Source organism: Xyrauchen texanus, chromosome 27 (assembly GCF_025860055.1).
Source record: "Xyrauchen texanus isolate HMW12.3.18 chromosome 27, RBS_HiC_50CHRs, whole genome shotgun sequence".
In the NCBI taxonomy this organism is placed as follows: Eukaryota; Metazoa; Chordata; class Actinopteri; order Cypriniformes; family Catostomidae; genus Xyrauchen; species Xyrauchen texanus.
Window position 1 is genome coordinate 8182533 of NC_068302.1, and position 12259 is coordinate 8194791.

The following is a 12259-nucleotide window of genomic DNA, read 5'->3' on the forward strand; positions in this document are numbered from 1 at the left end:
GGGAAACTCGGAAGGCGGGGCTCTGGAAAGCTCGGGAAACTCGGATGGCGGAGCTCTGGAAAGCTCAGGAAACTCGGATGGCGGAGCTCTGGAAAGCTCGGGAAACTCGGATGGCGGAGCTCTGGAAAGCTCGGGAAACTTGGATGGCGGAGCTCTGGAAAGCTCGGGAAACTCGGATGGCGGAGCTCTGGAAAGCTCGGGAGGAGGAGCCCTGGAAGACTCGAGAGACTTGAGAGACTTGGGAGGCGGAGCCCTGGTAGGCTCGAGAGGAGGAGCCCTGGAAGGCTCGGGAGGTGCTGGCTCTAGGATGGGCACGACCACTGGCGCTGGCTCTTGGACGGTCACGGTTACTGGCGCTGGCTCTTTGACGGTCATGACTACTGGCACTGGCTCTTGGACGGTCATGGCTTCAGGCTCTGGCTCTTGGACGATCGAGGCTTCTGGTACTGGCTCTTGGACGGTCACGGCTACTGGCACTGGCTCTTGGACGGTCATGGCTACTGGCACTGGCTCTTGGACGGTCATGGCTTTAGGCACTGGCTCTTGGACGGTCGAGGCCGCAGGCGCTGGCTCAGGGACGGTCGAGGCTACAGGCGCTGGCTCAGGGACGGTCGAGGCTACAGGCGCTGGCTCAGGGACGGTCGAGGCTACAGGCGCTGGCTCAGGGACGGTCGAGGCTACAGGCGCTGGCTGGGTTACCGTGGTATGTGCCGGCTTAGGTTCGCCGGGTGCTGAGGGCAGAGTCAAGGGGGGTTTAGGGCATGGGGCTGCGGCAGGCGGAGGCTGGAGCACAGAGACCACTCCCTTTCTCCTCTTCCTCCGGGCTGATGCGACTGGCGTGGCTGGGATGCTGTTCCTGGTCAGCGTGGGTTCAGGCTCGCTGGCCGTGGTTGACGACGACTCAGGCTTGCTGATGGTAGAGGCCGTAGGTGCTGGTTCGCTCACTGTGACATACGTGGCCGCTGGCTCGCTCACTGTGACATACGTGGCCGCTGGCTCGCTCACTGTGACATGCGTGGCCGCTGGCTCGCTCACTGTGACATGCGTGGCTTCTGGCTCGCTCACTGTGACATGCGTGGACGCTGGCTCGCTCACTGTGACAGGCGTGGGCCCTGGCTTGCAGACCGGGGCAGGCGTGGGTTCTGGCTCGCAGACCGGGGCAGGCGTGGGCCCTGGCTTGCAGACCGGGGTAGGTGTGACAGGGGGGGCCCCGGACAGCTGAAGGGTCTCCACAGTGGGTGGAGGGGTAGGGTCCTCCTCCACGACGCCCACGGTGAGCTGTGAGCCGCAAACTAGTAGGGTCGCCTCCAGGAAGTCGCAGAGCGTCCAGCCGTGCGTTGCCTGTGGCAACCGCTCCCTCAGCGCCGTGTTCAGATTGCCCCGAAAGAAGGCCACCAAGGCTGAGTCCGGGAAGTCTGAGACACTCGCCAGGTTCAGGAAATCGTGGATGTGGTCTTCAATGGGGCGGTCCTCTTGCTTTAAGCAGAGCAGATGGTAGTTCGCAAGTTGGACTGCTGGATCCATGGGTGGGTCGATCGTTCTGTTATGCTTGAGTAACGAGGCAGACGAGGAAATGCGGATCCAAACGCAGCTTGAACTTTATTAGACAAACCAAAACAGGAAAACACAAAGGAACAAACCACGATGGGGAAATTAAACATAAAATAGTAAACTACACACGACGTGAGCAAAACAGTGGACTCGAGGAGGAAACACACACCTGGTTGACATCAAACAAGGATCGACAAAGACTGAACAAAGACACGGGGTATAAATACACAAACAAGGGAAAAAGGGGCCAATGAACGAACAGAACTCAAACAAGATAATAAGGTGATTAACAGAAGCAAACGGCAAACTAATGAGGGCAGGTGAAAACAATAACAGGGAACACGAACGCTAACAGAGGACTATGGAGTTACATAAGGGACTAAAGTGAAAAATAAGAAGTGCAAAAGTGACAAGATGGAAAACAAGAGGGCAACAGTGAAACAAGACAGGGTAACCATAACAGAGGGCAAACTAATGAGGGCAGGTGAAAACAATAACAGGGAACACGAACGCTAACAGAGGACTATGGAGTTACATAAGGGACTAAAGTGAAAACTAAGAAGTGCAAAAGTGACAAGATGGAAAACAAGAGGGCAACAGTGAAACAAGACAGGGTAACCATAACAGCTTGTTTAGCTTAGCTTAGTAACGTATTAACATTAGACTCTGCTGGAATCAGCTACAATATGAGCATTAGTTAAGTTAGTTGAGCACTATTTGTATGACAAGCGTTAGTAGAGCATTCCAAATCGGTCACTTCCATATGAGGTTAATATGTTGCCTAAGAAGATTGCTGCCTATGTAAACTGCAGACAGGAAGGCAGCTTGTCTAATGACTGAGCTTTTGACTCAGTTGTGTATATAGTACGTCTTGCGCTACAAAATTTTCATTCTTGAAATTGTTTCTCTGTTTAACATTAAGGCCGTGTCGCCATGCAATAACGTAATTTGCTGTTCAAAAATTAACGTGAGCAATTTGTTTCAGGCTTTCAACGAAATCGATATGGAGCCTCATTTGGAATGTGCTTATGACCACATAGAGATTTACGATGGTCGGGACGGGAAAGCATCCAGCCTTGGCCGCTACTGCGGCGCCAAGAAACCTCCACCGATCATATCCAGCAGCAATAAGATGTTCATCCGTTTCTTCTCCGATAACTCAGTGCAGAAGAAAGGCTTCGAGGCTTCCCATACTGCAGGTGAGCAATGACATCTTAAATAAATGAATGTGCCAGTAAGTATTGTGACTACAAGAGAATAGAGAAAAAGCACACAAGCAATAAGCCATCAGAGGCAATGAATGTGTCAAGAACATAGTACTGTAAATGTATGTAATTCACAACACAAGCTGCTTTTATTAAACAGGGATAACAGCATAAAAATACATTAATCAAATTATTGCATTATTAAAAATGTTAATAAATATTAACATTAACATTAATTAACATTAATAATGTTAATAAATTAAGATAATTCTTCCTCCAACTAATATAGTTAATTCGCATAAGTGTAGACTGTTTATGGTATATCAAAATATACTCTATAAATCTGCCAAACAACTGGGCAATCAAAAATCATACTATGAATGGTTCAGCTTTGTACAGATCAGGATGATTGTTGATGTTATTGATTGAGCATTGTTAATATCATTGTCTGGACATTTTTATTGATGATAAATGGTTTTAATGATTTGTAATGGTTTGCTACAGCAACTTGGCATATTAAACAGGTGCACAGGTACCTGTAATAACCTGCTGGGAATTATTGCCTGCCGCATCACCACTAGTGCCTTCAGCCCAGCTGCTGGGTCATCAGCTGGGAGCCACCTATCTTCAGTGTTTCACCCCATTAATCCCGGAACATCTCCTGATGGTGGGGCAGCAGTCAGTGGTCTCCCTGCCACCCCCCGCAGCTGGACACCGGATCCCCTCCAAATCCTCTCATCCTTGGCTTCCCATCCAGACATCCTTCCTTCACAAATTACTTCCAACCAGGGTTCAATATATCATAATACCTCGACACGACCATACACGCTAGCCCGTAGGCCAACTGGCATGAGAGGCGTACTCATTGCCCTACTGGCACTGGCAACGTATCTCTCTGTAACTCAGTGCCACTGGATCCGTATGGCATACTACCTTAGCACAAGCCCTCAACACATATCACCCAGGATCGCTATTCCTCAGTTTCCTACTTCTGAACCCCCTATGTCCTTCCTTCTTAAACATAGCCAGAAACTCAATTTCTCAGCATCCTCTCATCCTCTGCCAATTGCTTCAAATACTTTTTTAAAGATGCTACTATGATGTCATTGTCTCTAAATAGGTGCTGCATCGATGTTCCCAAATATCCTCAGCACTCAACCTCCACAGGGTAGGTGGCAGTCCTCCATCCATTTTCCCTGCACTCTGCAGCCAGATCAGAATTCTTCCTATCATAGGCTGTAACCAGACCCTCTTCCCATAAAACAGTAAGCTCAATCATTACTATTTCCCTAGCTGAAGTCGACCACAACACAACATCCGGCCTCAAGGGGTGTAATGGCAACCTCGGTTGGAAACTTTAGCTGCTGGCCAAAGTCGACCATCATTGACAATCATTTCCAGGCGCCAAGCTTGATCTGGCTTCCCTCTGTGCTGTGCCGTGTGTGGCACCTCCCTTTTTAACAAAATCAACACCCTGCCTCTTGGGATCATGGTTGCCTTTGTTTGTCTTTACTCTATGCACCTCTAGGATCTCTGCCAGCTTCCGCAGGACCTGATCATGCCACCACCTGTACTGCCCTTGTGCCAGGGCAGTCTTGCATCCAACCAATACGGGACCTCACAGTGGGGCCAACTCTCTTTTCTTCCAGCAGGTTTCTGGCAAATGTAAAAGGGACCTTGATGAATTTTGTCCTTTCATGCTGTGTATTTCTTCTCCACTGTCAGAGGCCTCCTCAAGGCCGTTAATCTAGCCCTTTTGCCATCCTACAATACATTGAAGCACTCCTTTTCCTGCTCCTCTGCCTTCCTCCAAGCCTTATGAAGCTGCCTCCACTCTTTCACAAGCTGAAGTATCTCCTTCTCTCTCTGACCCATCACTCTTGGACCACTCTTCCTTACTACTGTTTCAAGTCAAGTCAAGTCAAGTCAAGTGGTTTTTATTGTCGTTTCAACCATATACAGTTAGTACAGTACACAGCAAAACGAGACAACGTTCCTCCAGGACCATGGTGCTACATAAAAACAACAAAGGACCAACATAGGACCACATGAGACTACACAATGAAATAAAATACCTATATAAACTACCTATATATACCTATATAAAGTGCACGTGCAAACATGTGCAAAAAGTACAGGACAGTACAACAAATTACTGACAATGAACAGGACAATAGACAGTGCAGCGCCGACCAGTACTCAGTAGTGCAAAAAGATGACAGTTTCTAAAATGTAAACATAACATACTATGAGATAGTGTTCTATGCACATAGCAGTTATTGAGGTAGCAGACAGTTATAAAGTGACAGTAATTAAAGTGCAACTCAGGACACGTGTGTGTCAAACCAGTCTCTGAGTATTGAGGAGTCTGATGGCTTGGGGGAAGAAGCTGTTACACGGTCTGGCCGTGAGGGCCCGAATGCTTCGGTACCTCTTGCCAGACAGGAGGAGGGTAAAGAGTTTGTGTGAGGGGTGTGTGGGGTCGTCCACAATGCTGGTTGCTTTGTGGATACAGTGTTTTTTGTAAATGTCTTTGATGGAGGGAAGAGAGACCCCAATGATCTTCTCAGCTGTCCTCACTATCCTCTGCAGGGCTTTGCGGTCCGAAACCGATTTGTTTCACCAAATCTACCACAATATCGAAACTGATTTGTTTCACCAAATCTACCACAATATCGCTAAACATATTAGGCTTGGCCTCCACCATTCCAGTAAGGGCATTCTCCAAGGTGGAGCACAGGTCCTCATCTAGTCTGCTCCATGCATCCTTATCATTAGATCTCAGCCACTGGATTAGCCTCCTTCTCCCTGGTTTCTTCTCATTGTCATGAATTCCCTGTCTTGTCTATGGATTGAAGGTCATCTCTTCATGTGGCTCACCTTGTAGGATTGACCTGTCCTGCTGGCGGTACTGGTCTTCTTGGTGCCCCTCCACAACAGTGGATTCAGTAGTGCTGTGGTGCTCAACCAGGCTCTGTATCCTTCTTGTCTGATCTGATGCTGCAGTGCAAGTTTGTGTCTGGCATCTCCAACCACACTTCATCCTTCCTTGATGAATTCACAGGCCTTTATAAGTTGTTACATTCAACCACCCGTGGATCTAAGGATCCTTTGCTCATTATCGTTCCAGTCATATCCATATTGTCTGTCCTAATTGGTCCATCTTCCTTCTCACCTCTCGGAGGACTACTGGGCTGTTTTCCTTTAATTGTGCTCTTAGTTGGTAAGGGTGTCCCATGTGTACGGACCTGTGAGTAAGGTAACTAGCCTGCCCATGCCTGTACAGACTTTCCTGCTGTCAGCCAGTCTTTTCTGATCATCGTCCAGTCTTCCCTGGACTCCAACTGCCCTATTCACAATAGTCACTGGTTTCCCTGAAAACAGATACACAGGTAGCTGTAATAACCTGTAGGGCATTATTGCCTGCCACACCTCCACCAGTGCCTTCAGCCCAGCTGTGGGGTCATCTTCAATGTTTCGCCCTATTAATCCCGGAACAACTCCTGGTGATGGGGCAGTGGTCAGGGACATCTCCCTGCCACCCCCCGTAGAATATAATGTACAATTCAAGTAAAAAACTACATTTATATATATATATACTGTATATATTTTTTATTACAGGTGTGCGTACAAAGGCCCCAATTTTTTTTAAATACTTAAACATTTCTGAATTCCATTGCATTGGATAAAATATCCAAACCAAGTGCCATTTATTTGAACCCTTTAAGCTCTGAGCATGTTTTTAAAGATTCCCTGTTTCAGTGGCATGCCCTAAATCAGGGGTTCTCAACCTTTTACAAGCTGGGCCCCCCCATAGCCCCCCGCCCCGCCCCATGCTTTATTGTTGTTATTATTATTATTATTATTATTATTATTATAATTGGCAGTAGCACCAGACTTCTAATGTGAGCTTGCAGGCATTATTATTATTATTATGAGTAGTAGTAGGCCTATCATCATTACTAGGCTATTGCTATAGAATTATATGAGGTTACATGCTTTATTGTTGTTATTATTATTATTATTATTATTATCATCATCAGTAGGCCTATTATCATTACTAGGCTATTGCTATAATTGGGAATTGGCACCAGACCTCTGATATTAATTTATGCTTTATTATTGTTATTATTACTAGGCCTAATAGTAGGCATCATCTGCATTTTTACAGAAGCTTGCTGGTAGGTGATGTTAATGTGAGACCTGAGCCTGCTTTGCCTCAAGAAGATCCTCAATTCTTGGCTCAATGTTTGATAAACATAGCCTCAAATCACCCTCGATTTGTGCCCGATTGCGGTATTTCGTTTTGAGTACAGTCATTTTTGAGAATCCTGCCTCACACAAATATGTCGACGTGAAAGGAAGGAGAATCTTCAAGGCGACGTCACAGAGTTCAGGGTATTCCTGCATCAATGCTGCCCAGAATGACGAAAGAGGGCAGGAGCTAAAGAGTTCCTTCAGTCTACTGTCACTCTTCAGTTCAATAAGCTGTTCCTGCATATAAATTGATAGCTCGTTTGCTGTGCACACAAACGGATCTCGAACCCACGCAAAAGAGCGACAATCCTCTTTAAAGTACGTCGCAAATTGTTTTCTCATTGCTGACAGGTGCTCAAATATGGGAAGCCAAACAAACCAAAAGTGGCACGCGCCGCGCTGCCCATTGGGTGTCGCTAGGAAACACGTCCGCGCTGACGAATCGGCCGCGCGGCTCGGACCCTTGAACCGCGCAGATGACATGTCAGCGCGCCGCGAGCTCTGTAAACCCTGCTGTCTCGTCCCACTTTTGGTATGTTTGGCTTCCCATAGGTCTAGTTTTTGTGTGAAGGCGTGCACTTTGTCTGCAAGGAGCAAAATATGATTTTCGCGACCTTGCAAAGACAGGTTGAAATCAAACAAATGAGCGCCGTTTTCTAAAGTCTATGAGCGCAGCACACACAAATAAACTAAATTTACATACTGCAGTTAAATTTCAAAATGTGGTGTTTTTATATTTATAACATTTGAATACAGTTCAGCAACATACATCACACCGACCTGATCGACCAAGAGAGCTGACAATTGACCATCACTTAATTTACCATCACCTCACGATTGAAAATGTGACACTGATTTCATATGACAGTTCAACAAACAAGTTAATAATATTAAGTCACTTACATTTTAGACGAAATAATGACTGTTTTGGTCTATTTTAGCAGCGAAAATATATCCGATGAATCCAAACAAAGATCACAGCATAGCCATAGCGCATCTCACAGCAATACTCAATCGTGTTTTGAATGATTCAGTGTTGTGAATGAATCGGTTGAGTCAAAGATTCAATGACCCATTCACAAACATCTGTCTCATTCTTGATGAATCGGCCGTTTGAACGAATCGTTTGAATGAACGACTCAATGACTCGCTTAATGAAACCGCTTATCACCTGCATTTGCGCTCACTATCGACAAACCAATAACATTTGTTCAAAACTTTTTTTTTTTTATCAGTCCAAACACATTTTAATTTTTATTCAGGAGTTATGTATATACAAAACTATAACTTTTTATGACAGTAGTTTAGTGTGCCCCAATTTTTTTTTTTTCCAGTTTTTTCCCCTTCCATCGTAGCCTACTCGCGCCCCCCCGGTTGAGAACCACTGCCCTAAATTAAAGGTTTATAACTCGACAAACAAGAAAAAAAGATGGTCAAGTGTTTGGTATCATTTAAAAAAAAAATAATTTATATAGATTATAATAAATTCTGAGACTCTGGGCCTAGGAAACTGCTGAAAGGTCACAAAAAACTTGAGACAAAAATTCAAATGTATTCAAAAAAATTCTGATTTGACATTATATATATCAGGGTGTAAATGAGATAATTATGAAAAACTGCTTTTGTTTTGTTCTCAATCATCTCACCTGTAACTGAATAGAATTTTGTGTTGATACAACAAAGCAATCAAAAGAATTACAAAAATAATTGTAATCCTAGTGTCCAAAAACGTCTCCAAGGCTTTGATCACACTGCAGGAAAAATCAGATTTTTTTGAGTGTCTGTTCAATCTGCAAGTTATATGTGACCAGATCAGATTTTTTCTGCTCAGATGTGTTACATATACTTTGTCTTATTTCTCTGTTGCCCTTTGTCTGCCATTTTTGTCACCTTTGCATTCCTTAGTTTTCACTTTTGTCCCTTGTGTAGCTCCTTAGTCTCTTTGTTAGCTTTCTTGTTCACTTGTCATTGTTTAAGAACTACACTTCCCAGCATCCACCTGCCATCATCACTGCCATTTTGTTCATTGTTCTCACCTGTGTCTTATTCAGTCATCACACACTGTGTATTTAAGCCCTGCTTTTTGTTCACTCCTTGTCGTTCGTTGTTTGTTGTTAGCCTGGTTTGTGTTCCCTGCCCGAGTTCTCTGTCTTGTTCCGTCGTGTTTAGTTTTCAGTTTTCAGTTCTATTTTCCCCATTGAGGGTTGTTCCTTTGTGTTTTTCTTGCTTGTTTATTTAATAAAGTGAAACTGCATTTAGATCCGCATCTCCTCGTCTACCTTGCTGCTCAAGCGTTACAGAACGAACGACCCACACATGGATCTAGCAGCCTATTCGGCGAATTACCGGCTCCTTAGCCTCCAGCAGGGGGACCGCCCTTTGGAGGACCACGTCCACGAGTTTCTGAAGCTGGCAAACATCTCTGACTTCCCCGACTACACTCTGGTGGCATTCTTCCGGGGTAACTTGAACAACTCCCTGAGGGAACTGTTGCCGCCGGCGAAGCGTGGCTGGACACTCTTCAGTTTCGTGGAGGAGACCCTGCGAGTCAGCGGATCGCCACTGACGGTGGAAGTTCTGGAGGATGATGCTACCGCTCCTCCCACAAGGATACTTCCCCTCTCCGCCACGATTCGTCTCTCCACGGCCGTCCTGACCTACACGCTGCCAACTTCGTTCGCTTCAGAGCCGGCGCGCTCAACTTCGTCCGCCCGGAGGAGGAGGAGAAGACAGGCTTCTGCCTCCCGGTCCACGCCTACCCCGGTCTTCGAGCCAGGGCCCACGCCTGCCACGGTCAGCGAGCCAGGGCCCACGCCTGCCACGGTCAGCGAGCCAGGGCCCACGCCTGCCACGGTCAGCGAGCCAGCGCCTGTAGCCCCTGCCGTCCCAGAGCCAGCGCCTGTAGCCCCTGCCGTCCCAGAGCCAGCGCCTGTAGCCCCTGCCGTCCCAGAGCCAGCGCCTGTAGCCCCTACCGTCCCAGAGCCAGCGCCTGTGGCCTCTACCGTCCAAGACCCAACGCCTTCCGAGCTTCCTGAGCCTTCCAGAGCTCCGCCTCCCGAGCTTTCCAGAGCTCTGCCTTCCGAGCCTCCCGAGCTTTCCAGAGCTCCGCCTCCCGAGCTTTCTAGAGCTCCGCCTTCTGAGCTTTCCAGAGCTCTGCCTTCCGAGCTTCCTGAGCTTTCCAGAGCTCCGCCTCCCGAGCTTTCCAGAGCTCTGCCTTCCGAGCTTCCTGAGCTTTCCAGAGCTCCGCCCTCCGAGCTTTCCAGAGCTCCGCCCTCCGAGCTTTCCAGAGCTCTGCCTTCCGAGCTTTCCAGAGCTCCGCCTCTTGAGATTTCTAGAGCTCCGCCTTCTGAGCTTTCCAGAGCTCTGCCTTCCGAGCTTCCCGAGCTTTCCAGAGCTCCGCCTCCCGAGCTTTCCAGAGCTCCGCCTCCCGAGCTTTCCAGAGCTCACGCCTCCCGAGCTTCCCAGAGCTACGCCCTTCGAGCTTTCCAGAGCGCCGCCTCCTGAGCTTTCCAGAGCTCCGCCTTTTGAGCTTCCTGAGCTTCCCAGAGCTCCGCCTCCCGAGCTTCCCAGAGCTCCGCCTCCCGAGATTTCCAGAGCTCCGCCCTCCGAGCTTTCCAGAGCTCCGCCCTCCGAGCTTTCCAGAGCTCCGCCTTCCGAGCTTCCCGGGCTCGCTAGGGCTGCGCCCCTCAAGTCACTCGAGCCTTCCAGGGCTCCGCCTCTCAAGCCTTTCAGGGCTCCGCCTCTCAAGCCTCTCGAGCCTTCCAGGGCTCCGCCTCTCGAGCTTCCCGAGCCTCCCAGGGCTCTGCCTCTCAAGCTTCTCGAGCCTTTCATAACTCTGCCTCTCGAGCCTTCCAGGGCTCCGCCTCTCAAGCCTCTCAAGCCTTTCAGGGCTCCGCCTCTCAAGCCTCTCGAGCCTTCCAGGGCTCCGCCTCTCGAGCTTCCCAAGCCTCCCAGGGCTCTGCCTCTCAAGCTTCTCGAGCCTTTCATAACTCTGCCTCTCGAGCCTTCCAGGGCTCCGCCTCTCAAGTCTCTCGAGCCTCCCAGAACTCCGCCCCTCAAGTCACTCGAGTCTTCTAGGGCTCCGCCCCTCAAGCCTCTCGAGCCTTCCTGGGCTCCGCCTCCCAAGCCTCTCGAGCCTTCCACGGCTCCACCTCCCGAGCCTCCTACGGCTCTGCTTCCAGAGACTCTCGAGCCTCCTATGGCTCCGCCTCTCGAGCCTCCTACGGCTCCGCCTCTCGAGCCTCCTACGGCTCCGCCTCCCGAGCCTCCTACGGCTCTGCTCCCAGAGACTCCAGAGCTTTCTAGGGCTCCGCCCCTCGAGCCTCCTACGGCTCCGCCTCGTTTGACTCCGCCTCCTGAGCCTCCTACGGCTCTGCCTCCCGAGCTTTCCAGAGCTCCGCCTTCCGAGCCTCCTAAACTCTGCTCCCAGAGACTCCAGAGATTTCTAGGGCTCCGCCTCTCGAGCCTCCTACGGCTCCGCCTCCCGAGCCTCCTACGGCTCTGCTCCCAGAGACTCCAGAGCTTTCTAGGGCTCCGCCCCTCGATCCTCCTACGGCTCCGCCTCCTATGGCTCCGCCTCCTGAGCCTCCTACGGCTCCGCCTCCCGAGCCTCCTACGGCTCTACCCCCAGAGACTACAGAGCCTGCCAGGCCTTCGCCTCTGAAACCTCCCAGGCCTCCTGACCCGGCCCCTGTCCTGTGGCCTCCTCCCAGGCCTCCTGACCCGGTTCCTGTCCTGTGGCCTCCTCCCAGGCCTCCTGACCCAGTTCCTGCCCTGTGGCCTCCTCCCAGGCCTCCTGACCCAGTCCCTGCCCTGTGGCCTCCTCCCAGGCCTCCTGACCCTGTTCCCCTCCTGTGGCCTCCCCCCAGACCTCCTGACCCGGTCCCTGTCCTGTGGCCTCTTCCCAGGCCCCCCAAACCTGTCCTTGCCCGGTGGCCAGCTCCCAGACCACCTGAACCTGTCCTTGCCCTTTGTGCCCCCTTGAACTTCCTGCCTGCCCACTGTGCCCCCTTGGACTTCCTGCCTGCCCACTGTGCCCCCTTGGACTTCCTGCCTGCCTTCTGTGCCCCTTTGGACTTCCTGTCTGCCCTTCGTTGCCCCCTGGACTGCCTATCTGCCCTTCGTTGCCCCCCTTGGTCTGTCTGCCCACCACAAGCTTCCCCCCCAGTCAATGGACATTTTTTGTTTTGTTTTATGTTTCTGTATCGTCTGGTATCCGATCCTTGAGGGGGGGCTATGTTACATAT

At 49.7% G+C, this 12259-nt stretch overlaps 1 protein-coding gene across 1 annotated transcript in view; it reads left to right on the forward strand.

Annotated features, from left to right (window-relative positions):
* The window catches only part of LOC127620823 (bone morphogenetic protein 1-like), a 118220-nt gene that overhangs the window by 93591 nt on the left and 12370 nt on the right, over positions 1 to 12259 (forward strand). The window contains 1 exon segment of the mRNA XM_052094078.1: positions 2537 to 2750. Within this exon segment, the coding sequence (XP_051950038.1) occupies positions 2537 to 2750 (214 nt within the window).